Raw genomic sequence first — 23210 nt, 5'->3', positions numbered from 1 at the left:
AACGAATAATACTAGTTTCTAAAAAATTTCCCTAAGCTATTCTATATGTACATAGGTATGACTGCACAGAATACAATTTTTATGGTGAACACATTATATACACTGTCTTATATCTTACTTCTTTACAGTATATTTTCAAGATTTTTCTAGGTTTGTACAAATAGAGCTCCACTGTCTATTTATTTACTGACTACATAGTATCCCAGTGTATGCACATGTTAAATTTATATTACCACTTTGTATAGATAGATATTTAATCTCAGCAATCATTTGCCACTTAAAATGATGCCTCGGTGGATTTTGCACATATAGATTTCCTAAAAGTTAACATGCTATATCAAAGTGTACATGCATTTATTCTGTGTAATGTGGGCCATCAATACCCTCTCATGGGTACTTTTTATATTTAAAACTTTGCCGAATAGAAGTGAAAAGCATACACATCAAAAAAAGGTCAGAGTCTATAGCCACATTCTTTAATTTCTTTAAAAGGAGAACTAATTCTTTTTAAAAAGTGAGCTCACACCTCTCACAAGGCTATCAACAATTTTAAAAGGAGAAGTAAATACTGAAATAACCTCACTGCCAAATCTGTCTAAGATTTGTGTAAACCAGGAAGTTTCATTATTTTTAGTATCAATCATATGTTTCAGCTGCTTTATCTCTGCATCCATCTCTTCAGATTTCTTTCTAAATCCTTCATTGAGCAGCTCTTCTTGGACCTAAACAAAAAGTGAGAAGGAAAACATTTTAAATTATCATTTCTTTTCAATATTTGCACTTTGTATTTGAAAACTGGGTCAAACTATGTTTTACTCCTAAAATTCTCCTTTCTTACTCAAATGTGAAAGGAGAATTTTGCAATGAGGAATATCTCCCTGGCTTGGACCTACACGTTGAGAGGAAGCATAATTTAAAGCCTTACTAAACATCACACATCGCTAAGGTTTTGCTAGGATGCTAAGCCTGACATGAAGACAAATGTAACATTTTTTCAGTCAAAAAATGCCAGTTGATAGATAGGCTTGGTCTCATTGCACTAGTTCTCAGTCCCACTTGGATCAGTATGGTCACCCAAATAGTAGAAATGATGGGAACTTATAAGCTGCTCTAGAAATCTGTTATAAATATGTCCGGATGGACAATAAGTGATTTCTTCCCTATGCCATTTGTTAACTTGGGTAGACTATCCACACTTGGGAGACAATACAGTAATTTTAGAAGCTGTCGCTTCACAGAGTGCCTGGGTGGCTCAGTCAGTTGAGCATCCGACTTCAGCTCAGGTCATGATCTCACAATTCATGGGTTCAAGCCCTGCATCGGGCTCTGTGCTGACAGCTCAGAGCCTGGAGCCTGCTTCCGATTCTGTGTCTCCCTCTCTCTCTGACCCTCCCCTGCTCACACCGCCTCTCTCTCTCTCTCTCTGTCAGAAATAAATAAAATAATTTAAAAAAACCCAAGCAGCTGTCGCTTCCCTGTGTTTTCAAGTCTTTACATTTCTGATAGTTTTATGTCAGCATATATGTCGGGGTCTTTGAGTAGCAGTAGGGTTTCTGATAATTGTCAGTGATCTTGGTGAAGCAGTTGCTACTCATTTTAAATACATATATGTTTAATCAAGCCTCATGAGATCATTTTAAAATCCTCAAATGCTAGTTATAGAGCTTGGAGGGGCCATACTCATCTTGAACTCTCTGGAGTCTTCTATAGAAGAGTTGGAATTCAGAGGCTTCTATAGAAAAGGAGGGGGAAGAGGAAGAGAAGGTGGAGAAGAAAGGGGAGGGGAGTGGAAGGAGAGGGAGAGGGAGAGAAGAATTCAAAGGATCCAGGGTTCCTTCCATGAGATCACTGTAACCTTCACCCATCCTTTCCTGAGGTACCAGGAGGACCATCAAGCACCTCCAAGGCCATGTGCAGACTCACTTTCAGCTTATGCTCCAACATCATATTCTGTTCTTTTATTATGTTTTCTCTCTCTCTCTCCATCTTCTCTTTCAGTTGATCTATATTTTCCTGGAGACTCCTCTGTTGTGCCTCCATCTGCTGTTGCTGCTCCAGTAGTTTCTGTCTTAGCAGCTCCTGTTCCTTCTCAGCTGCTTCCTTGCTGGCCCTCTCCGCTGACCCCAGGCAAGTTTAGAGAAGGAAGAAAATTAGGTGAGGACTGAACTCTACCCTCTTGAGCTCAGAGACAAAACAAAATTGGAAGGGAAGGTGGAAAATCTCTGAATTCCCTGTGTCCACACCATAGAGAACACATTTCAGAATATTAGTGGAAAGGCCCTATCTGACTGACATCCAACCACAACTCCCCTTGTTGTTTATAGATTGAGCAGAGTTGTTCCACGGAAGGAGAGGAAGCTCCTTGTTTCAGGAAGGCTTTGCACTCACACCGGACAGGAGGACCAACCCAAGCCATTGTGAACCAAGCCCAGCCCCATACCTGCTATGGCCTTCTCTCCATCGGTCAGGGCTTTATCTGCCTGCCAAATGGATTTCTCTATTGAAGCCTGGGATTGTAGAAAGTTCTGGAGGACCTCATTTGCCTGAGAAACCAAGAAGGAGCAAAGAGCTTAGATTTCCAGTAGGGAGATAAGTGCTGCAAAAACAAGTCTGTATGTCCATGACATTTTTGCTGAATTCGTGCTTAAAATTCTATGGTGGCTCCCTACAAAGTGTCTAAGCTCGCTGGTGTGACCAGAGATTCTCCATATCTCCTGCTTCCTGTCTCCTGCCAGGGTCTCCCCCTGTGCTGCTTCCTTCCATCCCCTCTAGGTTCCAGACAGTCGGCACTGTGTTCAGTTCTAAAAATCCACAATCTCTGCTGCTTTGATAGGCCTGCCTTCTCTTTGGGAAATGTTGCCTCTAATTCGTGCTGTTGCTCTCCTCTGTTATTTGCTGGTTTTAACTTTTGGCATTATTTTAACCTGCCTGTGCCTCTCAGTTTAGATCTGTAAAATATTGACAATAAATGTAGATGTTTCATTATGTTATTTGAAGGATTAAGCTAAAGAGTCTAGGAAAACAGCTTTACCTAATTGCTATAAGAAGTAACAGTCCAGGGGCACCTGGGTGGCTCAGTCAGTTAAGCATCTTAGTTTGGCTCAAGTCATGATTTCATGGTTTGTGGGTTTGAGCCCCACATTGGGCTCTGTGCTGATGGTACAGAGCCTGCTTGGGATTCTCTCTCTTTCTCTCTCTCTGTCCCTTCCTCCCTCTCTCCCTCCCTCTCAAAATAAGTAAATAAGCTTTAAAAAAAGAAATAACAGAGGCCCCTGGATGACTCAGTGGGTTAAGCATCCGACTTCAGCTCAGGTCATGATCTCACGGTTTGTGGGTTTGAGCCCCGCATCGGGTTCTGTGCTGACAGCTCAGAGCCTGGAGCCTGTTTCAGATTCTGTGTCTCCCTCTCTCTCTGCCCCTCCCCTGCTCATACTCTGTCTCAAAAATAAATAGCCTATAAACAAAAAAATTTTTTTTTTAAAATGTTTTATTTATTTCTAGGAGAGAGAGAGAGAGAGAGACAGCTTGAGCAGGGGAGGGTCAGAGAGAGAGGGAGTCACAGACTGAAACAGGCTCCAGGCTCTGAGCTGGCAGTCAGCACAGAGCCCGACGCGGGGCTCGAACCCACGAACCGCGAGATCATGACCTAAGCGAAAGTCGGACGCTTAACCGACTAAGCCACCCAGGCGCCCCAGAAACAAAAAATTTTTAAAAAGAATGAAATAACAGTCTAATATATATTAGTTTTATTATTATTATCATTATTTTTAATTATTAGTTACCACAACCTATGTAGGCCATTTGCATTTGTTTGTTTGTTTGTTTGTTACTCTTTTTTGAGTGTGGTTGATACACAATGTTACCCTAGATCCCAGTGTAGAGAATAGTGATTGGACTGGTTTCTACTTAGCTATGTTCACCAAAAGTGTAGCTTCCATCAGTCTTGCTACATTGCTGTTACAATACCTACAATATGGTTGACTGTACCCCTTATGCTGCGCCTTTCATTCTCATGACTGATTTACTACATAACTGGAAACCTGTACCTCCCACTCCCTTTCACCCATTTTGCCCATCCACTAATCCCCCTCCCTTCTGGCAACCATCAATTTGTTGACTGTATTTACAGGTAAGATTCTGCTTCTTGTTTGTTTATTCATTTGTGGGCTTTTTTTTTAGATTCCACTTATGAGCAAAATCATATGGTATTTGTCTTTCTCAGTCTGACTTATTTCACTTAGCATAATATCCTTTAGGTCCATCTATGTTGTCTCAAATGGCATGATCTCATACTCCTTATGGCTGTATAATATCAAGTCGTATGTAGCCTATTTTCACAGGTTGACATGTGTTATAACTTTGTATGCAATTATCTGTATATTTGATTTTATCTATTACTTTTGATCATGCTTAAGTAGAAAGACTCTGAGTTTAACTTGTAAATTGTCAACACTTGGCATATTCAATGTCATGTGGTTAAAGGAAGAAATGAGTAATTTCTATCTTGTGTGGATTTCAGAAGCCCACACTCATTTCTTGGGAATGGGCATTTCTACTCTCCTCAGGAATAAATAACAAATAGTGGACTTTAAAAGCTAAAGCTGTCCTGATATCCCCATGCTGTCTTATCACCCACAGCTGGTGCTATGATCTCAGGTTTTCAGGAGGCCCCTTGAGTCTCTTCTGTAGGCTTCCCATGCTCCCCTTTTTTCTCACCTTCACTCCTTTCCTGGGCACTTGCGAATATTTCCATTCAATACTTTCCTTTGCTTCCCTGTAGAGCTTGTACCCTCCAGGAACAGAAAATTTTCCTATGGAAATACTTTCCATTAGGTCCTTTGAAAGCTGATCAAGCATAGACTGGCAGTATTTAACTGATGCCTCTTCATTCTGCTGCAAGAATTGTTGGTTCTTATCCTGTATGATTTCCTACAAGGGGAATATAGAGAGATGTCACCAGAAGAAAGGAACAGAAAAGACAAGATTCCAAAGAATCTGATAGGAGGATTGATCTAACTGTGGTCCTCGTGAGAAAAGCATTCTGTCGGAAAATGACATGGAATAAGACAGGAATCACAAGACCTGATTTACTGACAACCTTGAATACTCCCTGCAAGACTATGGGAAAGTTTCTTAACCTCCCTAGTTCTTCTGAAATGTTGGAGTTGTATTAACTAATCTCTATGGTTCCTCATAGCTGTAGCATTCAGTGATTTTATCTTCAATGATATAGTGATACAACAAGGAGCAATGCAAGTTGAACATGGCCTGGAATGAGGGTCTGGTAAGAGTAAGTTTGCTTCCTGACAAGGGGAATGTGTTCACAGAAAGCAGCCATGCCCAGGAATGACTTTTGGGTGTTCTGGGCAGGCTTGGAATCCATAGAAGTATTCAGATCAGGGGATATCTGTACTCATTTGCTTCAGAAATCAGAGATTTCTAGGTAAAGTGCCTCAGTTTGGGAGGAAAAAAGAAAGAAGGAAATGTAGTCCTTTGAAACTCTCCTCATGAGAATCCAGATTTGTTTTATCCTTGAGTAAGAGATGAGAGCCTTGGGGTCCATAAAGGTATTTCTAGGCTTAATTCTTCAAAGGGAAAGTCCCACAGGGTAAATAGGAAGACAAATTACCACAAGCTTCTTCTGGAACTCCTGATTTTCATCCTTGAAGGAATGCTCCATGAAGACTGCAATGGCTTCCCTCTCACAGTCCGCATGCACATCCAGCAGCTCCTGGAGCGTGTCTGTGGGGAACCTCACTCGCTGGGCCATCTGCTCGCTGTAGTGGTCGGCTGCTTTCTGCACGGCCACTGAGTTCTCAAGCTGGGCTAGAGTTGTCACCGCATTCTCCAAACAAGGCACTGCTCCAGTATTGATGGTATCCACGTAGGTCACCACCAGAGTCTTCAGCCCTGAATGAGCCAGGATATTGAAGGGATAAATATCAAATTATCACCCCACAGGATTCCAGATTTTGAGTCTACGTTTCCAAAGTCACGCACATGCACACACATCCGCCCACAGGAGCCTGGCCTCCTTCTATCTTCACCTTTGTTTTGTTATTGACTCTTAATTTTTATGGTTTTCCAGGCCACACAGCTAAAAATATTTAAAAATCTACCTTCATCTAACATACTAAAAGGGCATCTGGAAAATATAATTTTCTATTAAAACATTAAAAGCAAAGTAGATTATATAGTTAGACAGATGAGGCAAGGTAAATCAGATTATATTTATTTCTAATTCTGAAGCTTCCAATGGATTTTCACTGATTGATAGGCTACTATTTATTTGGGGGATGCTCTAAACTTCTAAAATATTTTGTATATTCTCTTGCAAAACACTTATCAGATAGGACTTCCCTTGAGGGGAAAAAAAACCCCACACAGTATATTCTGTGTTTGTTTTATGTTTTTTGTTGTTGTTGTTGTTGTTGTTGTTGTTTTTAACTAGGCTTCACGACTGCATGGAACCACAACATGGGGCTAGAACTCACAACCCTGAGATCAGGACCTGAGCTGGGATCAAGAGTTGGACATTTAATTGAGTGAGCCACCAGGGCACCCCAGTATATTCCGTTTTTATACCTAGTTATTGTTTTTGTGTTTTTTTAACGGTGAAGGATTCTTTCATATAGTGGATGCCATAGATATCAGTGACAAAGTGTGCAATATTGGAGAGGGGTTTGTAGAGCCTCAAAAGTGAGATAATGATAAGATACACACATCTCTTCATGGAGCGTGAATGTGTGTATACCCAGAAATCCATAAAGAATCAAACAAAAATGTTGAAAAACACATTATGTAATATACTCAACATATATTAAGCCCCATAGAAATGGTGGAAAAGGAGACTCACGATTCCCAGTGACCACGACCCCCTCTCGGAGAGTCTTGGTCCTTGCTTGGGTGAAGATGTAAGAACAAAAATTGTTGGCTTGTATCTGGAATTTAGGATCCAGTTGATTTTCATGTATATTCTCAATATTGGCTAGGAGTTTTATGTCATTTGTTGGCCGGTCAAAGACAAAACATTTCCGTTTTGGAAAGAAATGCCTGATGCATTCTCTGGGTAGATTGGATGCTTGGATTCTGGGATTCTTGCCTGAGGGATAAGAACAACAGAGATTATTGTGGGAACAGTCTTAACGCAAGAGAGCTAAAGTTTTTTTGGTTTTTTGTTTTTGACAGAGAAAGAGAGAGCGTGCAAGTGGGGGAGGGGGGAGAAAAAAGAGAGAGAGCATCCTAAGCAAGCTCCATGCTCAGCACAGAGCCTAATGCACGGCTCAATACCACAACCCTGGGATCATGATCTGAGCTGAAGTCAAGAGTCAGACGCTCAACCAACTGAGCTGCCCAGGTGCCCCAAGGGAGCTAAAGGTTTTTATGACCAGTATTTTAATTCTTTATTGTCTTCTATGGTTACACCTTTAACATAGACATTCAATACTTCTTTGTACAGCAAAGTCACGCTAATGATATAATACTGGAGGGAAATTTGGAGAGACCTCTGATCCAGGTAAAAGAAATCCATGGCCAGAACTCTAGCCCTGAAAATGGTAGTGCAGTTATAATTAGGTGTTTACTGAATGAATGGTTAAAAGAATGAAAGGTTAAATGGAACTTTTTGGTCTAATGTAGAAATTGAGCTGTGGGACCAAGAAGAGCCACAATCAAGGGATAATGGAGCAATATTAGGAACAACAGTATTTGGCATATTAGGACACTCTGGTTATTTAAGGAGAACTGCTTTGATGCTAAAAATGATTCCTACGATGTTAGCTTAAAAACCTCTGAAGAGTAAATGTAACTAAAATGTAATTTTACATTTTAGAATGTCAACACTACTCTACAAACTTCTTGAGGTAAAGGACCACATTTGATTTAACAGCCTGGCTCTTCTGCTTAGAGAGTCTCTCATTAAATGTTTTGAGAATATATAAGTAGAAAACTGAAAGAGGCACCTGAGTGGCTCAGTGGTTGGGACTCCGACTTTGGCTCAGGTCATGATCTCGTGGTTTGTGAGTTTGAGCCCCACATCACCCTCTGTGCTGCCAGCTCAGAGCCTGGATCCTGCTTCAGATTCTGGGTCTCCCTCTCCCTTCCCACACTCATGCTCTCTCTCTCTCTCTCTGTCTCCCAAAAATGAATAAATGTTTAAAAAAAGAAAAATGAAAGCAAGAATGGATAAATCAGAATTGATATTTTTCTCAAGGTTTAATGAAATATACATCATTATAAATGTAATCCATTAAAGTAATTTATTATTTCAGAATTATAGCATGGATAAATATGTGGGAATTAAGAGAAAATTATGATATAGAAAGTAAGATGAATGTTCTGATAATTACTAGAAATACTGAAAAGGCATAGTTTGAAAAGACATGCTTCTTCTTCATGTTTATCTAGAACACAGTCATTTTTATATGTGATGTATTCATTAGACATTAGAAAATTATATCCTTCTTTGAGAAGATTAATATCTAACTGTGTGAAGTATGTTTTTTATTGAACTATGTTGTATATACAGTGATACATTATTTTTCCCTGTAGTTTCACAAGGGGCTGGTCAGTTATTTTCTTCAACCCAGAAAAACAGAAGCAAAAATAAGGTCCATGTGTCTGGTCTTTGCAAAGTTTAAGCACCCATTGTAATCTGGTAGCTAAATTAGCAATTGATTAAAGAACAAATCAGTTTTGAGTAATTTCACTCTAGCCTAGGCTCTGCTTATCTTAAGTGAACTTAAACTCCAGTCCCTGGAGCTTTTCAACCCACCTTCAAGTCACCACTTCTGTAGACTTCAGTCTAGTCTTGAACACAAATGCAACCTCAAAGATACGGTCTGTGTTTAGGAGCTCCCACCCTCTATTGGACCATCCACTGCCCAGGCCATGCTCTGCTACCTGGAATCAGCTTCAAGGCATTCTCCAGGTACTCATCTTCTGTGATAGGATGATCATTTAACTTCAGCTCCAGGGTGAAATCCCGCACAGTCCAGATAAAGTCTGGAAAGAAACTCACAAACTCTGTAGAATCTTCTATTCCATCCTCTTTTGGAGAGGACTTTGTCCTGATTAGTTCTGTGAGCTCTGTCACATAACTAGGGCTCAGTTAAGGAAGAAGAAGTTTGTACCCCAAGTTCCCACATTTCTCTAACAAAAATTTATGATGAACACTTCCTTTTGCCCTGGGTCCCCTTGAGTCCACCAGAGGCAACTAAGTGGCAGGGAAGGAGAAACTTACTTGATCTCTGTTCCCATAAACCTAATGAAACATGGTGCTTTGTTTCCTGAAAAGGATACTGGAGCTGCTCCAGCGCCTGGTGGTTGATGGTGCCCAAGCTGTTGTAGACAAAAGTGCTGCACAGAAGCACAGCCAGGGCAAAGATCCAGGAGTCATTCTTAGAGTCCCCCTACAAAGCACATTTGAGCAAGAGTTTTAAGACGTAGCTCTTTAGAAATGTATTCAGACACTTACTCTATTAGTCTTTCATTTATTATTTCAGCTAATGTACTTGCCATGCAAAGAAATAACTTTGAAGATAGACGTAAAAACTGATAGCAACTTTGACAATTACAAAGATGTTCCTTGTGATTGTGATTTTTTTCATATATACAAAGATTCTCATCTTCACAGAGCTTTATTTTTCCTCAATTAGAGAACACGAAGGAACATAGATAGAAAAACTACTACATTACCTGATACGCAATTAGGTATTCAATGGTGAGGGTTAGCATCTATTTATTTTATATATAGCTATATAAGATATACCATAATTCCCATAACCGGGGATTCAAATAATATTCAATTAAATTCAACAAATATTTGTTGGAAGCTACTGAATGCTTCCGACTGTTCTTATATTTAAAAAGCAAACTTAAAAATGGCAACTATTACTTTCAAGATGACTATGTCAAAGTGGTACTAAATATCTATAACAACAAATGTAACAAAGATGACAATATGTAAAGTTTGAGTCACCTTACATCTTAGTAAGGTACGTAAGTGGTGAAACCTATAGCCATTCTATTAAATGAAAATTTAGAATTTTATCAAGGAAGAGCTGAGCTATGAAAGTTAGAGAAAGAGTCTATGTTATGAAGGCTTACCGGAAGTCGTGAGCTGAGTGTTCAAGAATTGGTAGAATATAGACATAAAGAAACACAGAATCAGTTTGTTCTCAGCAGGTCTGATTCTGTTTTTTGTTTGGTAGTTCGTGTGTGTGTACGCGTGCGTGCAACGTGCGTGCGTACAATGCTTGCGTGTTTTTAGATTCTGTATATGAGTGAAATCATATGGTATTTGTCTTTCTCAGTCTGGCATATTTCACATAGCATTATACTCTCTAGGTCAATCCATGTTGTTGCAGATGGCACAATCTTATCCTTTTTATCTCTATGTGATATTCCATTGTGTATATATACCACATCTTCCTTATCTATCTGCCTATTAATGGACTCTTAGGTTGCTTCCATATCTTGGCTATTGTAAATAATGCCACAATAAACATAGGGGTGTGTATATCTTTTTGAATTAGGGTTTTCATCTTTGGGAGGGGAGTAAAACGTAGTAGAATTATTGAAACATATATCTAGTTTTAACTTTTTGAGAAACCTCCATACTGTTTTCCACAAATAAAATAACTAATAAAAAATAAATAAACACAGAATTTCTAACTCTTCTTTGGGCAGAAATGGAGAGCAACAGAAATTTAGATACCATTTCCAAATAAGTCTCAAAATAAGGCACAAAAGGAGAAATAATTCATTTCACCCCTTAGTAGAAAACTAAAATACCAAAAATCTATCTGAAAAATGTCTGTTATAGACCAAACACATGCTCTTATAGAACCAGCATATTCAGAGGTATTTTAAAGCCTTCTAGAATCCTGTTTGGGTAGTTCACCACAGGAAATGTAAACCTTACTCTTAACTCCAAACCTCAAATACACATTTCATCTGAAGATAAATCAGAAATATTTCCTGGAGCACCTGGGTGTCTCATTCAGTTCAGTGTCCAACTTCAGCTCAGGTCATGATCTCATAGTCTGTGAGTTCAAGCCCTGCGTTGGGCTCTGTGCTGATAGCTCAGAGTCTAGAGCCTGTTTCAGATTCTCTCTCTCTCTCTCTCTCTCAAAAATAAATAAACATTAAAAATTTTTTTAAAAAAGAAAGAAATATTTCCTCTCCTGGGAGGGAGCTGATGTTTCTCCTCTTTTTTGCCAAGGCACCCTTATGCTTAATAGTCTGTGGTACAAACCATGGTATGCTGCCTGGATCACCTTATAACATTGAAAGACTTGTTCTCCCAGCTAGTGGAAGTGCTGATGGAAGACAGCTCTCAGGTGCCACTGCTTTTAATTAGAAAGGATTCCAGAATATTCTTTCAGTGATTTATCAGTACTATAACTCAAGATAACTGAAAAGAGCCATCCCAGCCACAGAGCTCCCATGGAACTGACAGAAGTCAGTGATTGCACTGCTGTGCAACTTTTTCCTGTCGCCAGCTTGCTTCTTTCTCAATCACATTTTATTAAATCTGACTGCATATGTGGGGTCTTCTCAACTGGACTGTAGATGCTTTAAGGGCAGGACCTTTACTGTGGTGTAAATATCTACAGTACTAAGCCAAGAGACTGCCATTCAGCTATTCAATAATTATTCCTTAAATTTAATCAAATAATTCACCCTGGGCCAAGAAATAAAAGATTTTATCTAATATACCATAGTATCTTACCTAGAAGTGAGATTCAAACAAACCAGTATGCCTCATTTACTATAGTTGGATTTCTAGATTTTGCAAAGAGATCACAGCATTTAAATTACAAAATATCATCAAGGGGTAAGGGGCAAATCCAGAATAAAAAGGATTTATGTGTGACCCTCTGCCTTACCTTTTCCACATCACCCAGGCCCTCGGTATCCAGAAGGACCAGGGTGTGGTTTGGCTTGGAGGGATGAGGCACACACCACATCCAGATGCCCTTGGTTTTAGACTGCACTGTGGAGCCCAGAGGGAAACCTGCAAGGGGAGGGGAGAAGGCAACATACAGTGACAAGAGACAATCTAAGCAGCCAGCGGGTCACAAAGTCAGACTTCCTGGAATGTAAGTGCCCAGCACTACAAGATGGCTCTTTCTTGAGTTCCTCAAGAATGTCCTACTTTGTGTGTCATCTGTTTCAAGGAGGAAGGGGCATTAACCATGAGAATGATGCCAGGCAAGGGCTCACGATGGAGACAAAGAGGCATTCATGATTCAGAAAAGAGTGGAGATCAGTGATAACCATAACAGGAGCATTTTGAAAGAAGGGTGAGATGCAAAGCCAGAGAGCAGTGGATTAAAGAGAAAGGTGGGAGAAGAAAAAGTGGAAAAAGTAAATTGAAATAATACTTTTGCCAAAGTGATTTAAAAAAGAGGGGAGGAGGTTTGGTAGCTAGAGTGAGGGGTCCTAGATGAGATGGTTTCCTCATCTAGGAAAGATTTTTAAGATGATGGATGTTGCAGGATCGTTGAGCACAGTAGTCAAGAAAGAATTCTTGAGGGGGTGCCTGGGTGGCTCAGTCGGTTAAGTGTCTGACTTCGACTCAGGTCATGATCTCACAGTTCATGGGTTCAAGCCCCGCATCAGGCTCTGTGCTGATGGCTAGCTCAGAGCCTGGAGCCTGTTTTAGATTCTGTATCTCTCTGTCTCTCTGACCCTCCCCTGCTCACACTGTCTCTCTCTCTCTCCCTCTCAAAAATAAATTTTAAAAAAATTTAAAAAAAATAAAAAATTATTGAGAAGTTTTATGGTGCATCTTAGTAAGTTTATTCATGTAACATGGGGACAGGACCCAGGGACAGAAAGAGTCACTTTTTTGCTGTGTGAAGTTGATGGGTATATGCTTAGTGTTCAAGAGGGAGGGGACATGCAGGGAGCATGAGATCATAAATGTTTCTTTGAGTTTCTGCTCATAAAACTACTTTCACAAGATTTTCTGGGGCTTGTCATTCGGTTCAATATTAACAGTTGGTAAGATGGACAGGTAGTCATGAAACCCTTTAAGAATGTAGCAGCAAAAAATAAATGTAGCAGCAGCACATATTTGATATTTATTAGAACTAAGTAGGCTATCGGTCAGCCTTCTGGGCTAACCATGAACATCTTTCTGATTCTGTCTCTCCTCAATAGATATTCAGACATCTTTATATGTTGATGAGAATATCCCATAAAAAAGCAAATGTGTTTCAAGAGATAAAGTCCATACAGTTATAAGAGCCTAGTACTTGATAGGGTAAAAGAAGGTAGGACCCTGAGCATTAATTACCAGGAGAGATTTTCCTTAAGAGTAGTAAAACCGTATGATAACAAATTACCGTAAGAGTAATTTAGTGGTGAGGATTAGAAGTGGAGGGGCGCCCGGGTGGCTTAGTGGGTTAAGCGTCCGACTTTCGCTTAGGTCATGATCTCACGGTTCGTGGGTTCGAGCCCCGCGTCGGGCCCTGTGCTGACTGCCAGCTCAGAGCCTGGAGCCTGTTTCAGTCTGTGTCTCCCTCTCTCTCTGACCCTCCCCTGCTCACGCTGTCTCTCTCTCTCTCTCTCTCCTAGAAATAAATAAAACATTAAAAACTTTTAAAAAATTAAAAAAAAAGAGAATTAGAATTGGAAACTATTTGTAAAAAAAAGAAAAAGAAAAAGAAAAAGTAAATATACACTAAGGATCTTAAAAAAAAAAAAAAGAATTGGAAGGTTGTTTATTGAGAGGAGTTTATTTCTCCTTTCTTGTGACCAGGGAAGGAAACTAAGGATCTGAGATATAGCTAGAGTTAACCAATTGGCCCCAGACTCAGTACAACACTCACCTCTGTTCTGTCCTGCAAGACGGTTCATCAAGTAGGATTTGCCTGTACGATACAGCCCTACAATGGCCACTACCACTACTGGTTGAGAAATCTTTTCAAGAATCTGTATCGCTCTCTGGTTCACTGACAGCCGCATATTGTTGTTTTCCACCAGACAAATGGGGTCCATCATATTGGGTCCAGATGCCATGGCAACCTGCCAACCTAGAAAAGTCTCCTAGTAGAAAGAAGATTACAATGTCATTCTCTGACTTAGAGTTATCCAAAGCATCCATCAATATAGGACTATGTGAAACTTCTGTACTTTCTATGGGACAAAATGTAACCTAGAATTAGCAGACTGCAGAGGGCTTCCTTTATTATTTCCACAAATCTCTGATGATATTAGTGATGAAACACAGGGTATTCTCCAAAGTTTTGCTTCAGTAGTAATAATAAAATTCAAGCAATTATTACTATGCACTGAGGGCCTACAATATACCAACCCCTGTGACACAAACCCAGCCTCATCAATACTTCCAAGAACCTACAAGTTAGCAATTATTGTGCCCACTTTGCAAAGAAGATAAATGAGTCTCACAAAAGCTGAGTAAGTTATAGAGCCAGGATTAAGCCTAGACAATTGAGCAAAATGGCAAGCTAGGAAGCTCTAAGTTCTTGTTTTCCTAGGAAGATATCAAAATAATAAAAAAATATTGGCTAGAATACCTTATAGTAGTTCTATGAAAACAGTCAAAGTTCTAAAGCAACCGAGCAAACATGTAATCAAGAAAATGCCACATTAAAAATGGTAGGAAATTCTGTGGTGTTTTTGCTTATCCTTGGCCCACACACTCCCCGGTGTGGTATAGTCTTGGTCTGGAAGGGGTGGTAACCCAGTTCCCACTTTTCTCCCTTGACCCAGAGGGAACAGAGCAGGCTTTGCTCACAGTGTTCTAACCTGTCAGGGGGCTACCTCTTCTGGTCTCTGTTTCATCTCACATGGATCTCGGGCAGGGGCAGAGTTTGGGGATGTAGTGGTATAACTTGTATGTCAGATGGAAAGAAGCATTGGCATTGGTTTCATGGTTGTTGCTCATGAAAATTGCAGAGAGATGGATGTGCAGATGCCTGGGGCAAAAGATTACCAGTAAAGACATAAAACAGATCATCTTAGGGAATAGTTCAGTTCATATCTCCCTCCTTTAGACTGGATAGAGCAGAGCAGGCTGAGTTTATAATGTTATAATCTGTGCCAAGCTGCCTGATGAAAGACTTCACCTAACTGGGATCTCTGGAAGGGAGAAGCAATGAGCATTGTTTGGGAAAGCTGCTGGAGACAGATGGGCAGACCCCTCTGGCAAGATATTATGAGTGTGTGATATTGTGATCTATGATAAGAAGTATATATTTGGCCTTTGTCCCTGCTCCTGACACACAGCTTCCAAAACACCTTTAATTTCCCAAGAGATGAAATATCTTTTGTTATAATATTTGTTCTTTTGTCTTTGGTTCTTAAAATAGCCCCCGGGTAAAGAAGGTGAAAGAAGTGTCCTTTGTCATACATAACAAGCAACTTTCAACCACACCCAAGTTTACAAGACTTTGAAGATCCCCCAGAAAACCACCCAGGCTGGTTACCTGGGGAACAAACCATGTGACTAGGAAGTTAGAACCTTCAGCCTCATCTCCCAGGGGAGGGGAAAGGAGGACTGAAGGTTGAGCTAATCACCAGCAGGCAATGATTTAATCAAGTGTGCCCACTTATTGAACACTCAACCCTTGCTGAAAGGATTTAAAGAGCTTCCAGACTGGTGAACATGTGTAGGTGGTCAGAGACTAGTGTGCCCAGAGAGAACACAGATGCCCCGCACCCTTGGTACCTTGCCCTGTGCAGCTCTTTTGTCTTGCTGTTCCTGGATTATATCCTTTTTCTTTTTCCTTCTTTCCTTATATGCTTGCTTGCTTTCTTTCTTTCTTTCTTTCTTTCTTTCTTTCTTTCTTTCTTTCTTTTGTTCTTTAATTCTTTTGTTCTTTCGTTCTTTCATTCTTTCTTTTTTATAAACCAGTAATCTAGTGAGTAAACTCTTTTTCCTGGGTTCTATAAATTATTCTACCAAATTATTGAGCCTAGGGTAGGGATGGCAAACATAGCCAGTCAAAAGCACAGGTGACACCCTAGACTTGTGATTGGCATCTGAAGTAGGGCCAGCCTCATGTGACAGAGCCCTTAACCTGTAGGGCATGCACTAACGTCAGTTTGTGTCAGAACTGCTTAGTGTGGAAAATTGCCATCCATGTGGTGACCAGAAGTGAAGTATTGAGAATAGATTGTTGAGAGGACAAGTAGAATGTTTTCCTTTTCAGGGTGAAGACAAACAATAGACCATCAATGTCCCCAATGGGAGATTCTGAGGGAAATTGAGACATTTAAAAGCAGCATGTATATGAGAATATTGAAAAAGCCACATTCAAGCTCAGGCAAGATGCATGCTCAGAAAAGACATGAAAAGATTTTAAGGTTTCTCCCTAGGTTACTCCTAAGGCTCAAGACCAAGACTCCTCTAATTAGCAAAAGATTTCCTTGGCACAAAACCAATATGCAAAAAAATGGAAAAGGTGGCTGCTTCTATAAATGACCAATTTTCAATAGCAACAACAGAAATCACAACGCATACAGAGAAATGGGAAAATATGGCCCATTCAGAGGAAGTAATTTGAGTAAATGTGGCAGAAAACATCCCTGAAGAAACACAAACATTGCATGTGTTCTAGGCAAAGACTAAAGTAATTTTCTTAAAAATGCTCAAAAAGCTAAAAGAAAACACAAAGAACTAAAGTAAGTCAGGAAAATGATATATAAACAAAATTAGTCCAGTCACAGTCACATAAAGATAGACACATAGACCAATAGACTAGAACAGAGAGACCAGAAATAAACTCTCCTATATGTGGTCAAACAATGTTTGACAGACATGCTGAGATCATTCAATGGGGGAAGCACAGTCTTTTCAACAAACGGTGCTGGGTAAACGTGATATTCACAAACAAAAGAATGAAGTTGGATCATTACTCTAACACCTTATACAAAATTTAACTCAAAATATATCAAAGACTTAAAACATAAGAGCTAAAACTGTAAAAACCCTTAGAAGAAAACACAAGAGAAAACCTTCATGACACTGGATTTGACAATGATTTTTTGTATATGACACAAAATGCATGATCAAAATATGAAAACATGGTAAATGGGACTTTATCAAAATTAATAACATTTGTGCGTCAAAGGACAGCATCAACAGAGTAACAAGGCAACCACAGAGTAAGAGAGAATAACTGCATGTCACATATCTGATAAGAGATTAATATCCAGAATCTGTAAGAACTCTTACAACTCCGTAATAACAACAGAAACAATGCAGTTCAAAACGGGCAAAGGACTCAAACAGACATTTCTCCAGAGAAGATATACAAAGAGCCAAGAGATGCATGAAGAGATCTCAACATCATTAATCATTATGGGAATGCAAATCAAAACCACAATGAAGGACAATTTCCCACCCATTAAGGTGGCTATTATTTAACAAAATGAAAACAAAAAAGAAACACCCAGCAAACAACCAGTGCTAGCCAAGATGTAGAGAAATTGGAACACCTGTACATTGCTGGTAGGAATATAAAATGGTTACCACCACTGTGGAAAACCCTATGGTGGTATCCCTAAAAGTTGAATATAGAATTACCATCTGATCCAGCAATTCCACTTCAGAGTCTATGTACAAAAGTATTAAAAGCAGGGACTCAAACAGATATTTGTATACCAATGTTCATAGCAGCAGTATGCACAATAGCCAAAAGGTGAAAATGTCCATCAAGGGATGGATGGCTAAACAAAATGTGGCATATACAGACAATGGAACGTTTTTCAGCTGTAAAATGAATAAAATTGTGATACATGTCACAACCTCGATGAAGCTGGAAGACTCCACTTATTTCTAAGTGAAATAAGCCAGACACAAAGGACAAATATTATATGATCCCACTAATAAGAGGTACCTAAAATAGTCAAATGCATAAAGACAGACAGTAGAATAGTATTTACCATGAGCCCAAGGGAGAGGGTATGGGGAGTTATTGCTTAAAGGCTACTGAGTTTCCATTTGGGATGATAAAAATACCTGGAAACAGATGGTAATAGTTGCACAACAATGAGAATGTATTTATTGTCACTGAAAAATACTCTTAAAATGATTAAATTGGGAAATTTTATATTAAATATATATATATATTTTTAGAAACATAAAATCCAGTCATTTATTACCTTAATAAGATCACAAATATAAAAGAAAAAATAACAAAAATGGGAAGATAGCAAAATGGAAGGAAATAGAGCGAACTTAGTGAAACTGTTAAGATGAGCAGGATTAGAAAAGACCAGAAAGTGAGATCTAACAGCTTGGTAGGGTTACTAGAATACAGATTATTCACACTTGTTGGGATGAGCACTGGGTGCTGCATGGACACCATCCTGACAATAAATTATTTAAATATATTTTTATCACAGTTTTAAAGTTTTTAAAAAAGCAACCCTGGCTACAGTCTGTTTCTCTGTGGCATACTACTGCAGCCACTTACTGGACAGAATATTCTCCCTCTAAAGACATTGATTATCCTGTACGTTCCCTTATCTGTAACCTATGGTAACTTTCTCATCATCATCACATAACAAAATGTGCTTTCGTGTGACCCATGTGTTCAACTTTTATCTACAGATTGACAAGTGTTGGGAGAGGAATGAGTCAGTCTAGAGAATGTAGCCTCCCTTTCAACAAGGGAAGGCAGGAGAATGTCCTGAATCTTAAGAGATACAGGCTAAACTACTTAGCTGAGAGGGTTAGGTTTTCTGCAAATTACTCCTATGAATGAGCATAAAAATTAAAATGTAAATGTCATTTTATATTATATAGGGAGACATATATATATACATATATATACACACACACACACACACACATACACACACATATATATATATGAGAGATAAAGCAAATGTAGCAAAATATCACCAGTGGATAAATCTAGGTGAAAGATATATGGGATTCTCTTATAATTGCTTTTCAAGGTAAAGTTTAATATAAAAAATTAAATATTAAAAGTGCAACTTTGGTCTCCTGGCATATTTTTTATTGCATTATATTCAAATGTTTTTTCATGATATTGTGGAGTTGTATAAAACGTCAGGACATACGAGGCTCCATTTTGAAGCTCCATTTTCTTTTCCTAATAATGAACTCTTTAACTGGGCCAGACTGGTAATAGTTTTCAAGCAATTGCTCATAAAATTTCAACAAAGCAACTGGCATTTGGCTCATATGAAGATAGTAAAGTTAATACATACCAGAGACAGTTTCATGTGATAGCACCAATAACATTATTAACAAGATAGTAATCAGAAGCAGCTCAACCAGTCAGCACAAAATTATTTTTCCCCCTCTTCTTTTCTAAATCATATAATTACCCCTTCCTTATTTCTCATAAAAACCCCTTGCTTTTCCCACATGAGCAGGACACTTTTCTGGTCACTGTAGAATCTGTGCTCCCCAAAAAATGAACTAGGGGTTCCTCATCAAGACAAAAAGCTTCTGCACTGCAAAGGAAACAATCAATAAAACTAAAGGACAACCGATGGAATGGGAAAAGATATTTGCAAATGACATATCGGATAAAGGGTTAGTACCCAAAATCTGTAAAGAACTTACCAAACTCAACACCTGAAAAACAAGGACTCCAGTGATGAAATGGGCAGAAGACATGAATAGACACTTTTCCAAAGAAGATGTGCAGATGGCTAACAGACCCATGAAAAGATGCTCAACATCACTCATCATCAGGGAAATATAAATCAAAACTACACTGAGATACTACCTCACGCCAGTCAGAGTGGCTAAAATGAACAATTTAGGAAACAAGAGATGCTGGTGAGGATATGGAGAAATGGGAATCCTCTTGCACTGTTGGTGGGAATTGGAAATGCAAACTGGTGCAGCCACTCTGGTAGACAGTGTGGAAAGTCCTCAAAAAATTAAAAATAGAATTAGCCTATGACCCAGCAATAGCACTACTAGGACTTTATCCACAGGATACAGGAGTGCTGATTCATAGGGGCACATGTACCCCAATGTTCATAGCAGCATTCTCAACAATAGCCAAATTATGGAAAGTGCATAAATGTCCATCAATTGGTGAATGGATGAAGAAGGTGTGGTTTATGTATACAATGGAATAATTACTTGGCAACGAGAAAAAATGAAATTCTACTACTTGCAGCAATGTGGATGGAACTGGAGGATATTATGCTAAGTGAAATAAGTCAGAGAAAGACAGATATCATATATTTTCATTCATATGTGGAACTTGAGAAACCTAACAGAAGACCATGGGGGAAGAAAAGGGGAAAAATAGTTACAAAGATGGAGGGAGGCAAGCCATAAAAGACTCTTAAATACAGAGAACAAACTGAGGGTTGGGAGGGGCAGGAGGAGAAAATGAGTAATGGGCACTGAGGAGGTACTTGTTGGAAGGCGCACTGGGTGTCGTATGTAAGCAATGAATCATGGGAATCTATCCCCAAAACAAGAGCACACTGTACACACTGTATGTTAGCCAACTTGACAATAAATTATATTTAAAAAAAAGAAACTGCTCTCAAAATTGCAATTCTGAGACTGCAAATAAAGGCTTTTGTTCTTTTTCAGTTTCACCTCCTTTTCTCAGTTGATATCTAGGTACTTTTCATAATCAGAATATGTAAGCATGCTATGATATTCAAATATCTCAAATATTCAGCTTAATATTAATATGTCACATATTCAAAATGCATTTAACACCAACTCTACCATGTACTATTTATGGGCCCTTAAACAAGGAGCCTCACTTAGCTAATCCTAAGTTTTTAAAGACCATTATAGGGGTAAAATTATGGGTCCCACTTTGAGCATATTTTGATAATTAAACCAAATGCCATAAGTTTTTATCTTAGCATAGCATGCAGCACAAAATAGGAATTCAGTGTATGTTTGTTGAATACATGGAGATTGTAACAATTGCATTGAGCAATTTGGTCCATTGGGCTATGCATTTTGACACACTCAGCAAATTGTAGATGACTAAGAAACAAGACCTATATATAAATTTTTTGTCAGATCAAAACAGTAAGCAAGTTCAAACAGGCTGCTCCTGCACTACTTCCTTTTGTCTGCTTCCTCAGCGTGGGGAACAAAGACTGTGGATGTAAAATGTGAGTCTCAAACAGCTCCATTCCAACAACTGAAACTTACAGTGAAGATTAGAGGAAGCGGAGGAAGATGTGATAGGAACAACTGAACTTTATGAAAGCAGGTCTCTGGTTTCTTAGCCTTGAATGAGCCACTGAACTTTTAACTCCAAATTAACAGCCATTGGATCCCGTTCAGGACTGATTTTCAAAAATTGATGTACATTAAGAATCACCTGGAAAACAGTGTGGAGGTTCCTCAGGAAACTAACAATAGAACTCCCCTATGACCCAGCAATAGCACTGCTAGGAATTTACCCAAGGGATACAGAAATGCTGAGGCATAGGAGCACATGTACCCCAATGTTCATAGCAGCACTCTCCACAATAGCTAAAACATGGAAAGAGCCTAAGTGTCCATCAACAGATGAATGGATCAAGAAGATGTGGTTTATCTATACCATGGAATACTACATGGCAATGAGAAACAATGAAATCTGGCCATGTGTAGCAACATGGATGGACCTTGAGGGTGTTATGCTGAGTGAAATAAGTCAGGCAGAGAAGGACAAATATCATATGTTTGCACGTATAGGAGGATTAGGAGGAACTTGACGGAGGAACAAGGGGGAGAAGAAGGGCGGAAATGGTGGGGGAAAGGGAGAGAGGCAAACCATGAGAGACTCTTGAATGCTGACAAAAACTGAGGACTGATGGATGTGGGGGGGAGGGGAGGATGGGCATGGAGGAGGACACTTGTGGGGATGAGCACTGAGTGTTATGTGGAAACTAATTTGACAATAAACTATTTGTAAAAAAAAAAAAGAATCACCTGAAGAAATTGTCAAACCCAGATTCTAGGGGCACCTGGGTGGCTCAGTCAGGTAAGCATCCGACTCTTGATTTCGGCTCAGGTCATGATCTCACATTCATGGGTTGGAGCCCCAAATCGGGCTCTGGCTCTGCGCTGACAGCACAGAGCATGCTTGAGTTTCTCTGTCTCCCTTTCTCTCTACCCTTCTCCCCCCCCCAAAATAAATCAATTAAAAATACCTATAACCCAGATTCTATACATTTAACAAATGGTACAGGTGACTCTGATGTTCCTGTGAAAAATAAACCAACAAACACCAGAGGGAAGCAGAGAGAGAGAGACAGACTTGCCAAGATAGTTATTTTTAACTCATAAAGTCCAGCGATGTGGGAACTGAATTTATTTCTCCATGGAGACTTACTGGAACTCTCAATCTCAAGCTTTCTTAAGTATGACTAATAGAATGATTAGAAAGAAACTATCTTTTTTAGATTATCATTGCCTAGAAGCTCCTTGATGGACACTGTCTTTTCCTATGAATTCTAATGCCTGCTACAGAGCCTGATAAGAATCAATTAGGGAGGCTCCTGTGGGGCTCGCTCCACTCCACTTGCAGCTGCCCTAGCTGACATTGTTTGGGAGCAGCACATCCAGGGAGACACTCTGCAGCTGCTACCGTTTTAAACGCATCCCCAACCCTAAAGCCAGCCACAGACTCCTGTGGGCCAGACAAAAGGCAAGCTAACCTTCCTGCTCCTTCCTCCCCTGTCACCTTGAACCAGAAATCATGTCCTGAGTTCAAGACAGTATTGCATGTGAAAGATGTCCATACCTGCTCCGCAGCACCACCGTCCAAGAAGAGTTCTCAGCTGCTTGCCGCTTCCTCACTGGATCCTTCACCTTTCTATCCCTGCTTTATAAAATGTCTAACAAACTGAGGAAGTTGGACATTGCTATCATTTTAATCCTGTGTTAAAACTGAAATTGAAAGTAAAAGTGATTCAGGCACTAGGGCATGAATATGGATGTTTGGTGCATGATGAGATGGGATTAGAGAAACTCCACAGTTACTCAACAATCAGGGTTTTTAGTAAACACATTCCATCAGCTTCCTTTCCAAGATGTTTCCATCTTAAGGTGCTTTTCTGGCCTCCACTCTTCATAAGTCTCATTGGGCTTAAGTTTCCTCAGCACACAGGAAAACCAGAAAATTCATGGCACAAATGTAAGCAAAGCTGTATAAAGCAAGAGTATTTCAACTGTTTTTCTCTTAGTGGGAATTCCTGGGTTCTTTTGTTAGTGG

The 23210-nt window shown here is 39.5% G+C and overlaps 1 protein-coding gene across 1 annotated transcript; it reads right to left on the bottom strand.

The window, feature by feature from the left end:
* Positions 1–454: 454 nt before the first annotated feature.
* On the bottom strand, positions 455–22864 carry LOC144216612 (guanylate-binding protein 6-like). The gene is made up of 11 exons (XM_077746029.1): positions 22740–22864; positions 13842–14058; positions 11892–12019; positions 9301–9410; positions 8902–9098; positions 6857–7102; positions 5630–5910; positions 4717–4929; positions 2441–2543; positions 1924–2117; positions 455–722 (listed from the first exon to the last, which is right to left on the bottom strand). Exons 2-11 carry the CDS (start codon positions 14029–14031, stop codon positions 498–500), a joined length of 1887 nt encoding a protein of 628 aa, XP_077602155.1. The 5' UTR covers positions 14032–14058; positions 22740–22864; the 3' UTR covers positions 455–497.
* Positions 22865–23210: the final 346 nt, after the last annotated feature.

The sequence above is a fragment of the Crocuta crocuta genome, unplaced genomic scaffold, assembly GCF_008692635.1.
Source record: "Crocuta crocuta isolate KB4526 unplaced genomic scaffold, BGI_CrCroc_1.0 scaffold48, whole genome shotgun sequence".
In the NCBI taxonomy this organism is placed as follows: domain Eukaryota; kingdom Metazoa; phylum Chordata; class Mammalia; order Carnivora; family Hyaenidae; genus Crocuta; species Crocuta crocuta.
This window is presented reverse-complemented; position numbering and strand designations above follow the sequence as displayed.

Bases quoted from the DNA above. Each gene is read 5' to 3' on its own strand.
- LOC144216612 (XM_077746029.1), bottom strand. From the start codon at position 14,031: ATGGCATCTGGACCCAATATGATGGACCCCATTTGTCTGGTGGAAAAC. The intron at 4,930-5,629 runs GTAATTTGTCTT...TTCCCCTTGTAG, and splicing joins AGTTCCAGAAGAAGCTTGTG to GAAATCATACAGGATAAGAA. The intron at 2,544-4,716 runs GTGAGAAAAAAG...TTGGTTTCTCAG, and splicing joins TGCCCAGGAAAGGAGTGAAG to GCAAATGAGGTCCTCCAGAA.